The sequence below is a fragment of the Kogia breviceps genome, chromosome 2 (assembly GCF_026419965.1).
Source record: "Kogia breviceps isolate mKogBre1 chromosome 2, mKogBre1 haplotype 1, whole genome shotgun sequence".
Taxonomy (NCBI): domain Eukaryota; kingdom Metazoa; phylum Chordata; class Mammalia; order Artiodactyla; family Physeteridae; genus Kogia; species Kogia breviceps.
Genome location: NC_081311.1, coordinates 88445583 through 88467477, shown reverse-complemented (window position 1 = coordinate 88467477; position 21895 = coordinate 88445583). Strand labels below are relative to the sequence as shown.

Here is a 21895-nt window from a genome sequence, read left to right as displayed (position 1 = left end):
TTTTCCAAAAGGACATGCCTATGAAAGGTCATTGCCAGAAATGGGCAGTGGACTGCCTCCACTGACCAAGTAAAGGACTACTGTATACTGGGAAATACGGAGATGAAAGGCCTGGCTTTCTTTATGAGCTCACAGGTGGTGACAGGGCAGACTTGTTTACAGACAATTACAATTATTGTCATTATGTGACAAAGGCTATGCACAGGGGAGAACAGGGAGCTGTGGCCTGGCAAATATGTATGTAGATCTAAACTTGTTATCTTACAAAAGCAGGAGACAGAATTTATGCTTTTGTAAGACAGAATACATGCAGATGTTGTTTTCCCTATTCTTCCTGCTAAGTACAACTGAAAACCCTGGACACTATACATACAACAAACACAAGGAGACTCTGAAAGGTGGAGAGAAGGCGGTTGACTGTCTAGAGACCTCATGACCCTAAGAAGGACACACAGTGAGTTCCCTGGGTTTTCTTTTTGCCTCCTACATCCGACTAGATAATGTAGAAGCGGCAACCAAGAAATGCCAAAATGTGCAGACCTTTTTTGGTCTGCCTCAAGGAAAGCCTGCTGTCTCTACCCAAAGAGCCTAAGAAGGAAAAGGCCAATCTGGCAAGAGAGACCATTTTCAGGCAGTAACTGCTCCACTCCAGCCAAACAACACAAAAATAGCTGTGGCTATTACTCCCACCAGCAAAGTCAAGTATGGAGAAAGACGCTCTCCCACCCCCATCTCAAACAGTGTCAGAGAAGGCCAAGTCGGAAGCTGGGAATTTCATCCCTACCAGATGGAAACAGGCCACCTCCAGTCCCATGCCACAGTGTCAGTGGAGACCATGCAAGGAGCCAGAACTCCCATCTCTGCCCAGCAGAAACAAGGTGCCCCTTCCTGTCCTGCTGGAGTAGGATCAACAGAGACCCAGTGGAGAGCAAATACTTCCACAACCTCTTATCAGTAACCATAGTATCAGTGAAGGCTAGTGGGGAGCAGAAGGGAAAGTCCCTCCAACTCCCAGGCAGGCTGGTGTCAGCAGAGACCTAGAGCAGGGCCTGAATTCCCAGCCCTCCCAGCAGTGACAATGAGCCAGTGTCAACTGGGACCCAGGGGACAACCTGGACTTCCACCGTTACATGAAGAACAAAGCAGACCCCCTCTTCATCCAGCAGAGTAGCATTAGGAGGACGTCTGCTAGAATGCAAGACTTACATAGATTCAGTCTTAGAATATTTAAAGTGTCCAGGTTTTGATAAAGAATAATCCATCATACCAAGAACCAGGAAGATCTCAAACTGGATGAGAAAAGACAACAAAAGAGACCAACACAAAGATGACAAAGATGTTGGAATTACCTAGGAAGGATTTTAAAGCAGATATCATTAAAATATTTCAATAAGTAATTAAGAACATGTTTGAAATTCATAAAAGAAACAGGAAGTCTCCACAAAACCAGAAAAATATCAGGAAAAACTATATAAAGATATATATCAAGAATAACCAATGAAAATTTTAGTAATATAAAAATAACTAATAAATTATTCAATGAATGGACTCAACAACAAATAGAGATGACAAATAATCAAGGAAAATGAATATAAAGAGTAGAAATTACCTAATTAGAACAGAGAAAAAGCAGACTGAAGAAAAACAATGAACAAAAACTCTGAGACATGTGGGACATGTCTAACATCTGCGTCATCAGTTTCATCAGAGAAAGAGGGTGGGTCTAAAACAACATTCCAGAAATAATAGGTTAAAATTTCCCAAATTTAGCAAGAAACATAAACCTACATATTCAAGAAACTGAATGAACACCAAAAAAGATAAATCCTCAAATATACACATCACAGTCAAACTTCTGAAAACTAAAGACAAGGAAAGTAGCCAGAAACAATGCACTACATGTATGGGGGAAAAAAATTCAAATGATAGCCGATTTCTAATCAGAAATCAGGAGGGCCAAAGGAAATAGCACACATTTACCAAGTGCCGAAAGAAATGTCAACTCAGAATTCTATACTACTGAAAATATTCTTCAGAACAAAGATGAAATTGAGACATTCTCAGATGAAGGAAAACTGAGGATCTGTTGCCAGCAGATCTATCCTAAGAGAATGACAAAAGGAAGTTCACTAAACAGTAAATAATAAATGAAATCTTGAAATATCAGGAGGTAAAAATATATGGTCAGAGCAGAATACATGTAAATATAATAAAAATCACATCTTGATTTTTCTAATAAGTTTGATAGCTGTAGCAAAATCTATAACACCATCTAATATGGTTCTCAATACATGTAAAAGAAATAATTATACCATAAAATGAGAGAGAAAAAAGGAATTTAGAGGTAATGGATTGACACTTCACTGGACCTGGTAAAATGTGAACATCGGACTTTGAAAAATATGTGTATATGTATAATGTAATAATTAGAGCAACCATTAAAATAGCAATACAAAGAGATACTCAAAACATTACAGATACATCAAAATGTAATTCTAAAACATGTTCTATGGGAATTCCCTGGCAGTCCAGTGGTTAGGACTCTGTGCTCTCACCACCAAGGGCCTGGGTTAGCTCCCTGGTCAGGGAACTAAGGTCCCACAAGCCATGCAGTGCAGCCAAAAAAATAAATAAAAATAAAAATAAATAAATAATAAATAAGGTAAAACATGTTCTAGTAACTCACAAAAAGCTTAAGTAAAAGAACATACAGAAATGAAAAACAGAACCAAAGGAAAATAAAAAATAAAATGGCATACTTAACGTATCAAAATGACATTATATGCAAATGGTCTGTGGGGAAGGATAAGAGTGATGGTGTTTAAGGGTACAAACTTGTAACAAGTATTAAATAAGCCTTGAGATCTAATCCATCATATAATGAATACAGACAATAATATCATACTGTAATTATGTAGTGTAATAAATATTGCTACATTTGCAATCATTTACAATATATAAAGGTATCAAAGTAACATATAGTAGGTCTTCCCTGGTGGCGCAGTGGTTGAGAGTCCGCCTGCCAATGCAGGGGATACGGGTTCGTGTCCTGGTCTGGGAGGATCCCGCATGCCGCGGAGCGGCTGGGCCCGTGAGCCATGGCCGCTGGGCCTGCACGTCCAGAGCCTGTGCTCCACAGCAGGAGAGGCCACAACGGTGAGAGGCCCGCATACAGCAAAAAAATAATGAAAAAAATAATAATAATAACATATAGTACACCTTAAACTTACACAATAAAAAAATGTAAATGGCCAAAATATACCAGTTACAAGATAGAGATTTGTCAGATGGGGGGATGAGGGGATGACCCAACTATATGCTGTCTATAAGAAACTTCAAATGTAATACGTATGTTGAAAGAAAAAAGATGAGAAAAGAGATATCATGCTAACATTAATAAAAAGGAAGCAGAAGTGGCTACATTAATATCAGATAGAGTAGACATAAGAGTAAAGAAAATTATCAGAAACAGAGAAGGACAAAACATAATGATGATAGGGTTAATCCACCAAGAAAATATAAGTGTGTATGGACCAAATGACAAAGCTGCACACATAAATTAGACAACTTATATAAATGAAAAGGACCAATTCCTCAAAAAGTATAAAATACCACAACCCATTCAATATGAAATAGAGAATGAATAGTCCTGTAACTATTAAGAAAACAGAATTTGTAATTTAAAATATCCCCAAAAAGAAATCTCCAGGCAGGCCCAGTTTCACTGGAAATGTCCACCAAATGATTAAGGAAGAATTAACATCACTTCTACACGATATCTTCTAGAAAATACAAGAGCATGGAACAGTTCCTAAACTTCTATAAAGCCAGTATCACCTGATAACAAAATAAAACAGAGTACAAAAAAAGAAAACTACAGACCCATATCCCTCATGAATACAGTTGCAAAAACTCCTAATAAATATTAGCAAACACAGAATTCAGCAATAAATAAAAAGAGTTATACACCACAACCTAGTGAGATTTATTCCAGGGATGCAAAGCTGGTTCAGTATTAGAAAATCAATGTAACCCACCATATTAGTAAGGTTTAAAAAAAAAAATCACACGGCCAAATCAATTGATGCAGAAAAGGTATTTGACAAAATCTAACACCCATTCACGGTAAACACTCAGAAAACTAAAAAAAAGAAGGGCTTTCTTCAACTTGACAAAGAACATCTACAAAAAACATCACACTTAGTGTGGGAAAACTGAATGCATTCCGCGTAAAATTAGGAACAAGACAAGAATGCCTGCTCTCACCATTGCTCTTCAATATAATATTGGAAGTTCTAACCAGGGCAATAAGACAAGGCAAGGAAAGGAAATAGAAGGTACACAGACTACAAAGGAAGAAATAACTCTATTTGTAGATGACATGACTGTCTAATGTAGTATATTCCAAAGAATCTAAAATAAAATACTTGGACTTCCCTGGTGGTGCAGTGGTTAAGAATCCGCCTGCCAATGAAGGGGACACCGGTTCGAGCCCTGGTCCGGGATGATCCCACATGCTGCAGAGCAACTAAGCCCGTACGCCACAACTACTGAGCCTGCGCTCTAGAGCCCGCGAGCCACGACTACTGAAGCCTGCGCGCTTACAGCCCATGCTTGGCAAGAAAGGGAATCCACCACAATGAGAAGCCTACGCACTGCAAACAAAGAGTAGCCCCCGCTGGCCGCAACTAGAGAAAGCCCAAGCGCTGCAACTAGAGAAAGCCCGCGCACAGCAACAAAGACCCAACACAGCCAATAAATAAACAAATTTACAAAATAAAATACTTATGGAACTAATAAGTGAGTTTAGTAATAAGTTCACGGGCTATAAGATCAACATATAAAAATCAACTGTGTTTCTATATATTAGCAATAAATATGGAGAAAATGAAATTTGAAATACCATATACAAAAATTCAAAAACAACGAGAAATATTTAAGTATAAATCTAACAAAACACATATAGGATTTATATATCGAAAGCTACAAAATGCTAGTGAAAAAAAATCAAACAGGATCTAAATAGACAGTCCATTTTCATGGACTGGAAGCTCAACATAATAAAGATGTCAATTCTCCCCTCAAAAACCTGATTTCTATCAAAATCCCAGAAAGATTTTGTTGTACATTTAGACAAATTTACATGGAAAGGAAGTGGAATCAGAATAGCTAAAAGAATTCTGAAAAGAAAGAATGAAGTGGGGGGAATCAGCCTACCCAATCTCAAGACTTATTATTGATATATAGCTACAGTAATCAAGTCTGTGTGTTATCAGAGGATGGAACAGACAGAGAACCCAGAAACAGACACACATAAATACAGCTAACTGATTTTTTACAGAGATGCAAAACCAATTCCAGAAAGGATTAACAGTCTTTTCAACAAATAGTGATGGGACAATTGGACATCCATATGCAAAAAAAAAAAAAAAAAAAAAAAGAACCTCAACATAATCCTCACACCTTATTAAAAATTAACTGACAACAGAAAAGACTCGTGTATAAATCCTAGGACTATGAAACTTTCAGAAGATAACATAGGAGAAAATCTTGGGAAACTTGGTCTTGGTGAAGTGTTAAACATGACAACAAAACACAGTCCATAAAAGGAAAAACTGATAAATTGGACTGCATCAAAATTTAAAACTCTGTGAAAGGCACTGTCAAGAGAATAAAAAGATATGCTACTGATCACATATCTGACAAAGGAATCCTATCTCAAACATATATATAAGAACTCTCAAAACTCAACAATAAAAAAATAATAAAACAAGTAGAAAATGACATGAAGACACATCTCACTGACAGGATATATGGATGGCAAGTAAGCACATAAAAAAATGTTCAACATCACAAGCTATGGGAAATGCCAATTAGGATCACAGTGAAATATCATTACACACCTATTGGAATAGTTAAAATAAAAAACAGTGACAACAGCAAATGCTGGTGAGGATACAGAGAAAGTAAACCACACATACACTACTGATGGGAAAGAGAAACGGTAGAGAAACGGTCTGGAAAGCAGTTTGTCAGCTTTTTAAAAAACTAATCATATACTTACCATACATTCGACACAGCAATTACATTTTTGGGCACTTATCCCAGTGAAATAAAACTTTATGTCTGCATAACAACCTGTACATGAGTGTTCACATAAGGTTTATTGGTAACAGACAAAATCTAGAAACAACCAAAATGTCTCCCAATAGGTAAAGATTCTTCAATACATAATATGGTACAATCATACCATGGCATACTACTCAGCAATAAAAAGGAACAGACTATTGACACATGCAACAATTTGGATGACTCTCAAGGGCGTTGTGCTTAGTGAAAACATCAAAAGATCTCAAAAGATCACATGTTGTATGATTCCATGTATATAACACTGTGGAAATGACAAAGTTATACAGATGGCAAACAAATCAGTGGTTGACAGGAGTTAGGGAAGGGGAAGAAGGCTGTGACTATGAGAGGGTGTAGCAGGAAGAAGATATTATGAACAGTTTTATATATTGATTTAGGCGGTAGTTATACAAATCTACATGTAAGATAAAATGACATGGAACCAGACATAAACATTGCACCAATTTCAAACTCCTGGTTTTGATTTTATCTACCATGTAACTAACAGCTGGGGAAATGGGTGAAGAGTACATGAGACATCAGATTTCTCCATATTACCTTTGCAACTTCTTGTGAATCTACAATTATTTCAAAATTAAAGGTAAAAAAAAAAAAAAAAAAAAAAAATCAAAGTGCCTCCCACAAGAGACTTCTATATGTAGCACTGAACGCCTGGCACCTCTAACTAGGGGACACCACAAGGTATTTGGCATGTGATTTATTTTCTTTTAAGGTTTTGTTTTTGTTTTTTCAAAATAAAAAAAGCAATTTTTCTGATAACAGAGAGTATTCAAGTAAATAATTAAGTATAAACTTGAATCATCAAAATCATATTACCATGATTCATTTTTAGGTCTATCTTAAAAAGAAAATGTGAACAGGAAGATTATAAAGCAGTTGCTTTATTTTAGGAAAGCAAAAGATGACAACAATCTATTTTAAAAAGAAAAGTTTAAAGAAGAAAAGGGTTTATAGTACATTTCTAATTTCTCTGATACTGGCTGGCTCAAAGTTTTCTTTTGTTTTAAAAGCACAGAAGCAGAGACCCCAAGTTCCCCTCACTTGGATTCTAGAAGTCAAAGATTTGCTCCCTACCTCAGGGGTTGGTGCAGCATAGGCTGTGTAAGGAGGTGGGGAGGAAACCACGGCAGTCTCATCATACATGACTTCTGAGCCAACATAAGCCTTGAGAGGAGAGAAAGTATGAAAACAAGTGAGTTGCCACAAAGCAACTAAAGGCTCTTATGATACTATACCCTTTTATTTAGCAAATAAAAAAAATTAAAAGCCCAAAATTTTAATCTTGAAGAGGAACTATAACAGCTCTCTGAGAAGCAATGACTAGCAGGACCACCCTCCCCTGGCCCACCACCCAGGGTCCTTTGAATTCAGGCAGATGTGGTCCTCCTCAGCCACCAGCAGGGGGCAGAAGTAGAGCTCTCACTGCCCAAGAAGGCCGCAGGGCCTCCCCTGTTACCCAGGCCTTTTAAAAGATGTTACACCACTCTCAACAACCCTTCTGTTCACAAATAAAAATCCTACAATCTAAAACGTAGCAGTCAGAGATATGTTCTACACTCACAATCTGGTTTTTACATTAAAAAATTTAAAAATCTTTCAGTAAATTACCCCCCAGTGGAAAACAAAAATATGTGCACTCTTTAAAAATATCCACATGAAGAATCACCTTGGCTCTTGCCCCTAACTATATGAATCATCAATACTAACTTCATTCAAGTAGAGGATTTTCATCAAAGAAAAGGTAACTGGAGCTGTAGAGTAATCTTAGGAGGAAGAACAGTCCTGAGCTAACAAAAGTAGGAAAAAACAGCATTTGGATATTAAATCTTTTTACTTTCTTTTCCCACCTGTACAAGTTCTTTAAAAAGCACCATCTAGGGCTTCCCTGGTGGCGCAGTGGTTAAGAGTCCGCCTCCCAATGCAGGGGACACGGGTTCGTGCCCCGGTCCGGGAAGATCCCACATGCCGCGAAGAGCGGCTGGGCCCATGAGCCATGGCTGCTGAGCCTGTGCGTTCGGAGCCTGTGCTCCGCAATGGGAGAGGCCACAACAGTGAGAGGCCCGCGTACCACAAAAAAAAAAAAAAAAAAAAAAAAAAAAGCACCATCTACCTTCCTCTTTTCTTCCTAGAGAAATAAATGAAAAAATAAAACCCTACCTGAAGAATGAAAATGCTGACCAGAGGGAATTGCCTTTGATTCCCTGACAGACACCAAGATGGTATCACTAGCCTCTACAAATGGGGCTTACTGCCTCAGTTACTTCCTAAAGTCATAAGAAACTAGAGACAAGTACAAGTCCCAAAAATGCTTATTTCAGAGGCTGAGATGCTATTCATGAAAAGGACCCTGGGGTCCCTTTTGTGCCTTCTCTGTAAACGACAGCAGAGTTCAAAGTGTTGCAAATCTTTGTGAGATACAAACATTTCTAGAAAACAACACTGGGACCAGTGTGCCTGCGTTAGGAGGGCTCGTCCTGCCAAAATGTTTTGGCAAAATCCAGCTTCCTCACTGTCAGCAAAACACAGCCTGCCTATCTGCTTGCTCATCCTGAGCCGGAGGGCAAAAAAAAACCTCTTCCCCATTTCCCTTCTTAACCTCCTGTTCTCCCATTTGTTACACCAAGACTAAGTGAAAACATTACTATTGACTGCCATTAGCAACTTACTGTGTTTGTCCTGGAATCCTGAAGTGTAAATTTCCAGGCCCTGAAGAAAAGAAAGAGGTACTTTACTTGAGGCAATCCAACATCTATCTCAACAGTTCTCAAACCTGCACTGGCATCGGAATTTCTGAAAAAGCTTGTTTTAAGAACAGATCTGAAGCCCTTGCCTCAAAACATACTCAATCAACTCATCTAAGACATGCACTAGGAATATATGATATGTAAAGAAATAAATCTATAGTACATGTGTAATATTTAAAGCATACTCTACAGTTTTTCCTTTACTTTTTAAATAAATGTACAATGTGCCATGCTTAACTATACTAGAACTAGTAGTATCTATTCATGTTATACACACAGATCTCCTTGATTTTTTAATGGCTACATAATGTTTCATGATATGAGATTTAGATGGTCAGCAATATTTTGCTATTAAAAATAATGTTGGTATTTGAGAAACTGAACTATAACATATGTAAGTTTAAGGTGTACAACATGATGATCTGACACACGTATATCATGAATTGATTACCACAATAAGGTAACACCTCCACCCCTGCACATGATTACTTTTTTATTTTCTCTGGTGATAACATTTAAGATGTACTCTCTTAACTTTCAAGTATATGAGACAGTATTATTAATTATAGTCACTATGCTGTACAATAGATGCCCAGAATTCACTCATTTTACAGCTGGATGCTTGTACTCTTTGTCCAATATCTCCCCCATTTCCCTCAAACCCTGGCAAACATCATTCTACTCTCTACTTCTATGATTTTGGCTTTTTTAGATTCTACATATAAGTGAGAACATAGAGTATTTTTCTTTCTCTGTCTGACTTACTTCACTTAGCATAATGCCCTCAAGGTCCATTTATGTTGTTGTAAAGGCAGGGTTTCCGGTTTTATGGTTGATTAACAGTCCATTACCCATGCATGCACAAGTCTGTGTGCATGTGTGTGTATCACATTTTATTTATCAATTCATCCATCATCAGACACTTGAGTTGTTTCCATGTCTTGGCTACTACGAATAATGCGAGAAACACGGGTACAGCTATCTCTTTGAGACAACGATTTAATTTCCTTCAGATATATACACAGAAGTGGCATTGCTGAATCATATGGTAGTTCTATTTTTAATTTTTTGAGGAACTGCCATACTGTTCTCCATAGCAGCTGCACCAATTTACATGCCCACCAATAGTGCACAGGGTTCCCTTTTCTTCACATCCTCACCAATACTTATCTTTTGTCTTTTTGCTAACAGCCATTCTAAGGTGTGAGGTGATCTCACTGTGGCTTTGGTTTGCACTTCCCTGATTATTAGTGAGCTTGAGCACCTCTGGAAAAACGTTTTTTCAAGTCCTTTCCCCATCTTTTAATTGGTTTGTTTTTATGCTATGGAGTCATACAAGTTCCCTAAATATTTTAGATATTAAACCCTTATCACATAAATGGTTTGCAAATATTTTCTCCTATTCCATAGGATGCCTTGTTATTTTTCTAATTGTTTCCTTTGCTGTGTGGAAGTTTCTTAGTTTAATGTAGTCCCAATTTGTTTACTTTGGCTTTTGTTGCTTGCACTTTTGGTGTCATATCCAAAATCACTGCCAAGACCAATGTCAAAGACCTTTTTCACCATGTTTCCTTCTAGTAGGTTTACAGTTTACAGTCTTACATTTAAGTCGTCAATCCATTTCAAGTTAATTTTTGTGAGTAGTCAAGATAGGGAGTAAGTCCTGTCTGAAATATCTGGGTTCCACACTCTTCTGAGCGTAATTCCTTTGAATGTCTTATGCCAGTGCTCGCTTATCCTTCTCTGCCTTCCAGTGCTCTGAAAAGCCCTGAGGGAACCTTCTAGTCTCTGCTAAGGTCCCAAGGATATCACAGTCTTAAGGGTTTTTCCTTAGCTTTTTCAAGAAATATCGGCACCTCTACAGACTGCAGGGTACTACCAAAAATTTTAAAGATTTAATTAGCTCATCTTGTTACTGCTTCTGGGAGTTGGCATAGGGTTAAAAACTGTGATACATCTCAACAGAATCTTCTATTTCTTTTTCTGACTGTGCTCTTTGTATTCTGTGCTTGAAGTTAAACTTCTTTATTTGGCTGTCGCTTCTGAATGTCTTCCCTTTCATTTCACTAGGTAGTTGAGGAAGATGACACAGATTCATTTCCCCTTTTTTTCTCAGAGGTCTCTGTAATGGGTTGAATTGTATGTATCCCCTGCAGAAAGATAAGCTTAAGTCCAAACCCCCAGTACAGGTGAATTATTTAGAAATAGGGTCTTTGCAGATGGAGTCAAATTAAGATGAGGTCATACTGAATGAAGGTGTCCTTATAAGAAGAGGAAATTTGGACACACACACACAGGGAGAATACCGTGTTGTGACACAGGCAGAGACTGGAGTGGTGCAGCTGCAAGCCAAAGAACATCAAGGATAACCAGCCACAACCAAAACTAGGAAAAGGCCAGGAGGGATTCTGTCCAGAGTCTTAGAGGAAGCATGGCTCTGCTGACACAGTGATGTCAGACTTCTAGCTTCTGGAACTGTGAGAGAATAAACCTGTTGTTTTAAGGCACCTAGCTTGTGATACTTTGTTACAGCAGCCCCAGGAAACAGTCTCCTCTTCTTCACTTTTTTACCTTTCTGTGTCATTTTATTTCAAGTGTGTTTCCTGTTAACAGAATAAATAGCTGGACTTTGTATTTTCTGCCCAATCTCAGATCTTATCCTTTTTAAGGAGAATTTAACCAACTCACATTTATTGAAGTCACAGATATCATTGGTCTAATTACTGCTACTTCATCTCCTGTCATGTTTTATTAAGTTTACCTGCTGGGTTTTATTATTCTTCTAGTATTATCATCCATTGCTCTCTCCCTAAAATTAGATACATAAATAAACCTCTATTTTCCCATACAGGTTAAGAAAAAGTCAGCCTTCCATGCCAAACAAGGCAAGTCCTTCAGTGTACTTTTACCCCCTTCTCCCTCCTCTATGACAAAAAAAGATGTTTTGTTAAAATATTCTAAAATTTTAGTTCTAGATATTTTTTCCACTACTACTTAATGGAACCGTCCATATATGTGACATCTCAGCAAACAGTAGAACAGAGCAGTTAAGAACAAAGGGCTATGAAGACAAAGGTTCAAATCCTGAGGCTAGTCTACGAGCTCTAAAACCTTGGGAAGTATGGTAGGCTGAATGATGCCTCCTCCCTACAAAGAGATCCATATCCTAATCCCCAGAACCTCTGAAAATGTTACCTCACCAGGCAAATGGACTCTGTGCTATACTTAAGGTTAAGGACCTTGAAATGGGGAAGATTATACTGGATTATCGAGGCTGGCTCAAACTATTCTTAAATCCTTAAAAGCATATAACCTTCCCCAGCTACAGAGAATCAGACAGATGACAGCAGGAGAAGGGCTCAGCCCAGAAGCCAAGGAATGCAGGAGGACTCTTGAAGCTAGAAAAGGCAAGGAAACAGACTCCCCGCTAGAGCCTCCAGAAGGGATCATGGCCCTGCCAGCACTCTGAAACCTAGTGTAGAACTCTGACCTCCAGAAATGTAATCAGAAATGTGTACTGTTCGAAGCCACTAAGCTTGTGGTAATTTATTACAAGAGCATTAAAAACTGACACAGAAAGTTACTTAACCTCACTATGCCTCAATTTCCTACAACGGAACAGTAACCACTTTATAAGATATGGTGAGGATTAAACAACATACATAAAGCAGTTAGCACAGTGCTCAGCACAAAGTGTTCAAATTATTAAAGAGTAAAAATATAGATCCAGTATATTAAAAAGTAACAAACTAGCCTAACCTGTGTTCATTTCTCCATTAGTCTTTAGGAAAGGTATATCTTTTCCAGAAAGTGCCATTTAAGATTCACTAATATAAATGAGAAGAATGTAAAAAAGAAACTACATCTAGGATTTAAAATAAACCCTAGAGATCAGCATGGAATAAATGTCTATACTGAGGATGAACACATACGTGAAATGCAGGGGAAGGCGCTCTAACAAACTGGTCAGCTGGATTTTATAAAACTGTCACATATATATGAATATCTTAATATACAGGAATATTATAATAATCTCTGTTAGTGAATTTTCACAATGTCCAGAGTTAACCTTTGTTAGTGGTACAGTGTGGACAGGAAAAAAAAAAATCAGTATTTTCAAGATTCTGATCCTACATCAATGCTAATGTTAACAGACTGAGAATTAATAAAGTTGGGTTTTCCTTCTTTGTGGTTCCATACCCCTTCTTCAGAGATGGCAGATGGAAATAAGAACCACCAAAAGAAGAAAAGGGTACATAATACAGATGTCAGTGCTTTTTAAAAAGACATTTACATAAAAAGAACAAAATTTAAGGGGAATTCCCTGGCAGTCCAGTGGTTAGGATACCACACTCTCACTGCTGAGGGCCCAGGTTCGATCCCTGGTCGGGGAACTAATACCCCACAGGCCATATGGCACAGCCAAAAAAAGAAAATTTAAGAACCCACTTAACTATGCCCATCGCCCAATGTGCATCTAGTAATGAAAAAAGAGAGTGCAAAGTGTCTGTATCTAATCGTTTCTGCCATACTCACTACAATGGGATCCTGCATGGGCAGCTCTGCAGAGGCAGAAACTAGGATCAGGGTTATCAGACATAGACTAAGACTCTTAACATTTCTTTCACACAACCTCTGAGTCACTTATTCTGCTGCCTACAGGAACACGCCACTCCCATTCTTCTCCCTTCCTCATAACTGGAAATTAAAACAGAAAACACTTTTAAAATTAAACACACTGGAAAACAACTTACAAACAATCATCTGTGCTTTCTGCACAAAGACTGATGGTTTTCCCATCTCGGCAAACAATCTGCAGCAGACAGTCTTTTGGCTTCCCATCTGGAGGCTGAATATCTATGAAAAATATATAGAATACAGGAGTATTTATATAATTTTTTTAAGGATTTCTTAACAGCTCAGATAAGCAAAGGACCAGAACTTCAGAACATTACAATTATAAAACATCTTTGTTCTGCTGTACAGAACCAAACACATGAATCATTACTCCATTCTAATTAAACTTTCTGCAGGAGAAGTAAGCCTCTTCTAGAGCGCAATCCACATATGGTGATATGCAAAATAGCCCAGACATCAGAAAAATAAGCAAAACACAAAGTGTTGCAAAGCATCAGTTAACAGAATACTTACTGCTTTCATTCACAAAGCATCAAACTAGATCGCTGCTTTAAAAGTGAAAATCAGTTGTTTAAAGTATCTCTGTGTACCAAGAAGTAAGACCTATGATATCTGAACCTGGTTTAAGTAAGGATTTCAATAGCTAGTCCATAGAGACTTGTGTTTCAAGAACTTATAGGGGCAGGATATTATAACACCAATGGTTACTACAGCAGCCTCTTTATTCCAAATAGCAACAGAGCTAATAAAACAAACAGGGAAGTCTACATATGCCATTAATTAGAAATAGAAAAGTCTATGCTTATTAAAACAAAAAAACTATACCTTCAATAGTTGTGATAATTATATTGAAAGACATCATGGATTTTAAGAAACTGACTAGAGTTGTTATCAATAAAATCTATACTGCCTAGGGTAGCTCCATCCTTCTTGGGGTTCCCAGAACTCTGGTTCCTTAGTTTTCCACCACCTTCTCCATGAGAGAGAACGGAAATGTGGACTGATAGGTCTAATTCCGAGGAGAAAATTAATCTGCCGACCCACATGGGTCATAATCCAAGTGTCTGGTTTCATCTGGTTACTTCTTCCCAGATGAAACCCTTCTTTGGTCTGTAAATGAAAGCAGAATGGGTAAGGAAGAAGAATCTACTCCCATCAAGAAAGCAGAAGGGCAGGCGACAGAAGCTGGACAAGACAGACCCACTTACCCCGACATTCGTGTCCCGTGCGGATGTTGATGCAGTCCACAGGCATGTGGACCTTATCCTCCACACTCTGCCGAGTTTGGTCATCATAATAGATCAGGTGACCATCTGACCACAGGTCAAACCAATTCTTCTTCCAGCGCTTCAAAATAGTACCTGAAGAAAAGTGGGAAATGTTGCCTTTGAGTGGAAAAGCAAGGACTTTGTCCTCTAATTCACCAGTAACAGAAAGAAAAGAAACTTTCTTCTGGTCCCAAAAGTATATCTGCGTACAATTGCCCAGAGCAGTCCATCAAAATGGAAGTGAAAGCAGACCCAAACTGCATGAACACCCATGCTGTACCAGGGCTGCATGCAGCATGCTCTAAGATAAGAACTTCGATCTTATTGAGAATGCTGCCAACTTAAAAGTCTCAAAATATTTTTTTAAAAAAAGTTCAATAAAACTTTGATTTTGAGCTAATGAAACATGTCTAATATTTAACTCTCCATGTGGTATATCTAAACCTTCCCAGTAGTATCTAACTGCTAGATTGATCGGAAAACGCTGAACTGTAAAGTCTCTACATACAAATAACAGAGTAATACCTTCCTCTTCTGGAAAAACTTCTTTCTCTTTTTCTTGAAGGGCCTTCACATATACTCTTCTCTAAACGCTCACCTTCCCTTACAGCCCACAGTGTGGGGAGTCTCCCTGCCAAAGGCTATGCAGAGGCAGGCTCAGACACTGGATACATCCACACCCAGACACTGACCCAGGCCCAGGGCCTGACTCCTACCCAGCATGCATCCATCCTACTACCTCACACATCTCTATCAGTTTGAGAGAATTCATCCTTTCATTTGTAATCTTGGACTAGGCATTTAACTTTATAAAACTCTAATTTCCTTGTCAGCCAAAAGGGGAGACTAAAAGTTATCCCTGCACCTTTCTCACATCCATACGCTACCGGCTGCATCTTTTGTTCCTATAGATCCCAACCTGTTCATGGCCAATGTGCACAAATTCCATTGCATGTGCCTCTCCTTATGCACCCATGTCTGCTATAGGTATCAACCAAATATTCAATCCAGCGGCCTTCCGAATTTCTTTTACCACTATCAAATACCTACCTTGCTGAGAGGCAACCACAGCACTTGCCCAAACTGATAAGTGACACCCAGCAACCATTTAACTGGCAGTGCCTGAGCTGTACAGAAACTACCAAAGAGAGCCACCCAAACACAGACAGGTGTAATCACCGGGTTGGGGAGTTCTACCCAAGTATCGCACCTGCCATCAAAGCCCTGACTGCAGAACCCTAAATTAAGCTGTCCTCCAGAGTCCAGATACTGAGTCCTAAGAGTCTGCCATTGGCAAGAAAAGGAATCCTGAAGACAGTGGTGCATATATGTAACTACATGTGTATCTCTGCTGCTCTGCAGCTCACTGAATATAATACAACTCACCTCATTTTAGTTTATTATTAATTATACTTCTGCTTTAGCAAAGACGGAAAATCAACCCACACATCGGGAGATGGGGAAATGGAATAAGTCTTCTGAATACACACTTTTAAGATAACCATAACTAAGACAGTGGAAAAGTCTGTACAACTTATTTACAGAACTACTGTTTTGTGTACATCATCATCATCATGCTAAGTGCTGATGGGAAGCACAAAACTGTCAAAAGGGTCACTGTTCACTTATGTTGACAGAGCATTTACACTGAGTTATGATGGAGAAAGGAAACTTGCCCTCAAAGAATGAAGGAAGGGAAGGCACATCCTCCAGATCTGAGCAAGGCTTTCCATGTCCCCTGACCATTTTAGGATCACCCAAGATCCTAAAAACCCAAGACAAGGAAACTTACACAAACATTGGGGCTAGATTCCAATATGTCACAACTTTTTTTTTTTTTAAGCCAACAATACAATAGCTGCATCTATTCTTAGACTACAGAACTGTCATAGACCTTGAAAGGATACCTGTTCAGCTCCAGGTCTGAGAACGTAAAACTAGTAACAGGACAGACAGGCTGAAAGCTTGTCTCCTGGTAGAAAGGGTGTTGATGTTGAAACGAGACAGTCCTGAGTCTGAATGTAGGTTTGCCACCCATAGTTAACATTTGGACCAGTTACCTAGTATCAGTGAACCTCTATTTCTTCAACTGGAAGCTGGGGTAATGCCACCTACCTCACAGAGCTGTTGTGATAATTATATTGATATAAAAATCTGTACAATGGGAATACAAGGCTCAATTTTAGCTAAGTATTGAAAATATTCCTTAAATACAAATTCATACCTGAACAATACAGTATATATCACCACTCAAGCTTTTGCTGGAGTCATAAACAATATACTGGTCACTTTTCCCTTAATGCTGCTCTTTCTAGAAAGACAGCAGAATAATCTGCTTACTCTTTCTGCAATAAACAGAGCTGCTTCTTCCTGCTTTAAAATATACTATGAATCCTGCTTCAAGTGACCGGACTCAGAAATAAGCAGAGTTAAGTATATGCAGGCCCATAGAGATGAGTCTAAGAAAATGAACTTAATCCCATAAAAAAAGAACTAAGTCCCTTCTCCAGAGTCCTTTTGGAGACACAAAAGATTTGTTTTTAGATAAACTTGTTCCCTCAGGTCAAATCTTAATCTATAATTAAAGACTCTAGTATTTCAGAATCTGGTCACTGTTCAATCCCCAGATGAGACAGGTGTTTCCCACAAAGCGAGCAGTACCTCCATGCTAATATATTAGCTCAGCTCCATGGTAATATATCAGCTCAGCTTGGGTAGACCCAAGAACCTCAGGTCAGCCGTTAATAATACAGCATGCTAGGGACTTCCCTGGCCATCCAGTGGTTAAGATCCTGTGCTTCCATTGCAGGGGGCACGGGTTCCATCCCTGGTTGGGGAAAAAACTTTGTCGCAGGGCATAGCCAAATAATAATAATAATAATAATAATATAGCACACTAGTGAGAAAAGAGAAACCAGCAGGGACTACTACTGTCCCTTGGTTCCTGTCAAGGCAGCAACCAAGAAGCTCCATGTGTGCAGAAAAACGGTTCATAGAGCTCTAAAAATCTGCAAGAGGAAATCCAGGGCAACAACATTAGTAAGACTTTGTTATTTGTTTGTAAACGCTGGCAGTGTCAGCCACAGAAATAAAGATGTGCCCTGAGGCAACACTAAACCCAGCCCAAGGGGCTCATGTCCTGTACTTACTCTGTCTCAGCAACCATCCACTCTTCACAAACGCCATCTTTTCACCTGTAGAAGAAGAAACAGGCAGGTTCAAAATTATACCCAGAAAAGAGGATGACCTGTATGAGCTGTTTTTACTCACAACACTTCTGACACCAAATGTGTGGGGTTTTTCCATACCAACAACCAATTTTCCAATTCTCAGGACACCAACTGGATGTCTGATGATTCAACTAGATTCGGACACTAACTACCTGGAGTTAGCATCAGACCTCACAGGTTAAGGGCTCCGTTCCACAAGAGTGCTCCCGCTTCAGACACAAGTCCTGGGCCACCCATATTTCTGATCTATAAATTGCGGGTGCCTACAACCCCCTCCTGAGATTCAATAATTTGCTAGTATGGCTCACAGAACTCAGGAAGGCACTTTACTTACTATTACCTATTCATTATAAAGGATACACCTCAGGAACAGCAAGATGGAAGAGATGCAGAGGACAAGGATTGGGGGAAGAGTGCAGAGCTTCCATGCCTCTCCAGGCACCATTCTCCCAGCATCTCCATGTGATCATTGGAACCCTGTCATTTAGGGGTTTTTAAGGAGGTTCCATTAGGTAGCCATGATTGATTACATCATTGGACACTGGTCCTTAAGCTCCATCTCCAGCCTCTCTCTCTGCCATCTCTGGAAGTCCAGGGATGGGGCTGAAACTTCTTTTTATTTTTTATTTATAAATTTATTTATTTTATTTTTGGCTGCGTTGGGTCTTTGTTGCTGCATGCAGGCTTTCTCTGGTTGCGGCGAGCCGGGGCTACTCTTTGTTGCGGTGCACAGGCTTCTCATTGTGGTGGCTTCCTCTGGTTGCGGAGCACGGGCTCTAGGTGTGCAGGCTTCAGTAGCTGTGGCTCACGGCCTCTAGAGCGCAGGCTTAGTAGTTGTGGCACACAGGCTTAGTTGCTCTGTGACATGTGGGATCTTCCCGGACCAGGGCTGGAACCCGTGTCCCCTGCATTGGCAGGCGGATTCTTAACCACTGCACCACCAGGGAAGCCCCTGGGGGCTGAAAGTTCTAACCTGCTCATCACAAGCTTGGTCCCTCTGGCAACCAGCCCTACCCTGAAGTTATCTAGGGGCCCATCATCTCATTAGCATAAACTTAGATATGATTGAAAGGGGTTTATTATGAATAAAAAGACAACAAAAAGACACCCCTAGTACCTCTATCTCTCAGGAAATTCCAAGAGTTTTAGAAGTTCATGTTTCTTATTATATCACAAAACCACAGCCCTTTGGTCTAACTCTCTATCCTTAGCCCTTTTAGTGTCAGCTGAGGAAAGGACCAAAGCCATTTTACTTCACTGGTCACCTGGAATTTACCCAGTACCTCCTTAATACAGCCAATACAACCCCCCACGCGCACCCTAGGCTTTAGCCTCAGCACCCTGTCCACCTTACTAAGTCTAACTCCACTTACATCTAACAGACATAAAGCAGCCCTAGAACACAAAGATTCAGCTCTGTCAAGGACTTGTGGCTTCTTCTAACATGCCTGGTATCATGAGGCTCTGGGGTCCAGCTGCCTCAGCCATACCGCTGGTGTGCCCTAACAGCTGTACACAGCCCAGTAAGGTGTGCACCGGTGTCAGCAGGTGGAGTGGCCAGATCAGAGCAGAACACCAGAAGTCACGAAAAAAAAGGTTGATAAATTTAACTCCATAAAAATAAAAATCTGAGTGGCAAAAAGTAAAGTCAAAAAGACCAATAAAAGATTAAGAAAAATACGTTTTACAACCATATATATGGCAGCAGTGAGTTAATTTCCTTCACATACAAAGCTCACTTATAACAGAAAGAGCAATCATTTGGCAGTTCACAGAAAAAGAAACATGAATGGGCAAAAAACTCATAAGCTACTCCATTTCTCTCTCAATTCAACTAACAAAATTCAAATCACAGTTAACAATATTACCTATCAGAGGGTCACAAATGAAAAAAACTATGATATCCAGAAAGGAGAAAGTATAATGGCAGAATGAAAATTGCTGTAACCTTTTGGGAGGGAAATTTGACAATATCCATCCAAATTTTAAATATTCATATACTTTGACCTAGCTATCTCCCCATTACTAGAAATATGCCTCATTGATACACGTACACAGGTTCACCAACACATGTATAACACTAGCACCAACCAAAGGGCTCCACGAAAGAGGACTGCTTAATGAGCACCTCCACCCATGGCATATTATGCAGATGTGAAAAGGAATGAAGTAGAACAGTACGTGCTGATAAGCACACGTAGCTGATACCCACACAACTGTTTTCTGGAAGGAATCATAAAAACTGTTAACAATGTGTACCTCTGAGGAGAGGAATGAGGCAGTGCTGCATATGTGTCAGAAAAGAGGGTGACTATTCAGGCCTATTACACCTTTCTGTACTATTTAAGTTTTTTAAAACAACTTGAGGGGCTTCCCTGGTGGCGCAGTGGTTAACAATCCGCCTGCCGATGCAGGGGACACGGGTTCGAGCCCTGGTCCAGGAAGGTCCCACATGCCACGGAGCAACTAAGTCCGTGTGCCACAACTACTGAACCTGCACTCTAGAGCCCGCGAGCCACAACTACTGAGCCCGCGTGCCACAACAACTACTGAAGCCCACGCGCCTACAGCCCATGCTCCGCAACAAGAGAAGCCACTGCAATGAGAAGCCTGTGCACCGCAACGAAGAGTAGCCCCCACTCGCCACAACTAGAGAAAAGCCTACGCGCAGCAGTGGAGACCCAATGCAGCCAAAAATTAAATAAATAAACTTAAAAAAAAAAACAATTTGCAAGTATTGTATCATTTTATTTTTGAAATCAACAGATATTATTTGGAGGCTGAGATTATGGGCCACTTTTGTTTTCTACTTTAGCAGTTTTAGGTACTCTCTTTAAGGCACCAAGGTTTGGAAGGTTAGCAAAACAGAGCACAAGCCCAAGTGAGCACCTCAAAAGAACAAATGGGCTCTCCCTCATTTAACTTTCCCCAGGTCTAAGTATGGCTCGGGTCTCACAAATCATCCTATATTCCAGCATCTCCAAAATCCTGTAATCGGAAGGTTCTTAGTCTCCCTGCAGTTTCTGCAAATTCATGCTGCCTGTCCTCACCAAGAAAGGAAAGACGTTTTTCATTTTTCCCTGCCACATTTAGGTACTCAAACGTACAGTCCCAGATGAACTAGATGCACAGTCAGTCTCTTCTCCTTCTCTCAGTGCATGTTCGCGCTGCTCACTGCTGCTGCGAGACACCTGCTGACAGTGAAGGGACGAGCCTGAGGGCAGCTGACTGTTGAGATGGCAGCGCTAACTGCTGAGTCACTGTCTCACCCAACCAGGGATCTCCCGCTAATGCAAGGCTTTCCATTAAGCAAAACGATGGGTTTCTTCATTATTTAAACTGAGTTGAACTAGTTTCCTGCAACTTGCATCCTAAAACATCCTAAAACAATCATTTACTCCCAAAAGGATTTGAGGCAGAGAAATAATATCAACATTTTTCATTCAACAAATATTCTTTGAACATCTTATGTGTGCCCAGCCTTGCAGCAGGCACTAAGGATACAGCGGTGACCAAGCTAAAATCCCTGCTTTCACGTTAGCTTACATTCTAATGGAAGAAACAGGTTAAACTTGTAAGCTAAAAAGACAGGGCATGAAGTGTTAAACATAGCATCACATCTCAGCAGTGATACTATTACCCCAGAACATAAAAGTGGAAGGGTATATAACACGTATTCAACTCATGCCAAATCCTGGATATTTATACTAAAACTTCCTACAATCATAACATAAACTCATTTATTTTCCTTTGGAAATAGCTGGGAATAGATCACAAATTACTTGTAGGTATTGAGATCTACCTAGATACAATACAAATATAAAACCTGACTGAAATGTTGTCATACAACTTTGCTGGTACCTTC

At 39.6% G+C, this 21895-nt stretch overlaps 1 protein-coding gene across 4 annotated transcripts in view; it reads right to left on the bottom strand.

Moving 5' to 3' along the window:
- PLEKHB2 (pleckstrin homology domain containing B2) overlaps nt 1–21895 on the bottom strand; it is a 42864-nt gene that overhangs the window by 11328 nt on the left and 9641 nt on the right. For all 4 annotated transcript variants that reach the window (XM_059052629.2, XM_067025778.1, XM_059052631.2 and 1 more), the window contains exons 2-6: nt 17950–17994; nt 14741–14893; nt 13649–13751; nt 8817–8856; nt 7225–7314 (exon numbers count right to left, since the gene is read on the bottom strand). In XM_059052629.2, coding sequence (XP_058908612.1) covers nt 7225–7314; nt 8817–8856; nt 13649–13751; nt 14741–14893; nt 17950–17986 — 423 coding nt within the window. In that variant the 5' untranslated portion in view covers nt 17987–17994. The remainder of the gene's footprint in view (nt 1–7224; nt 7315–8816; nt 8857–13648; nt 13752–14740; nt 14894–17949; nt 17995–21895) is intronic.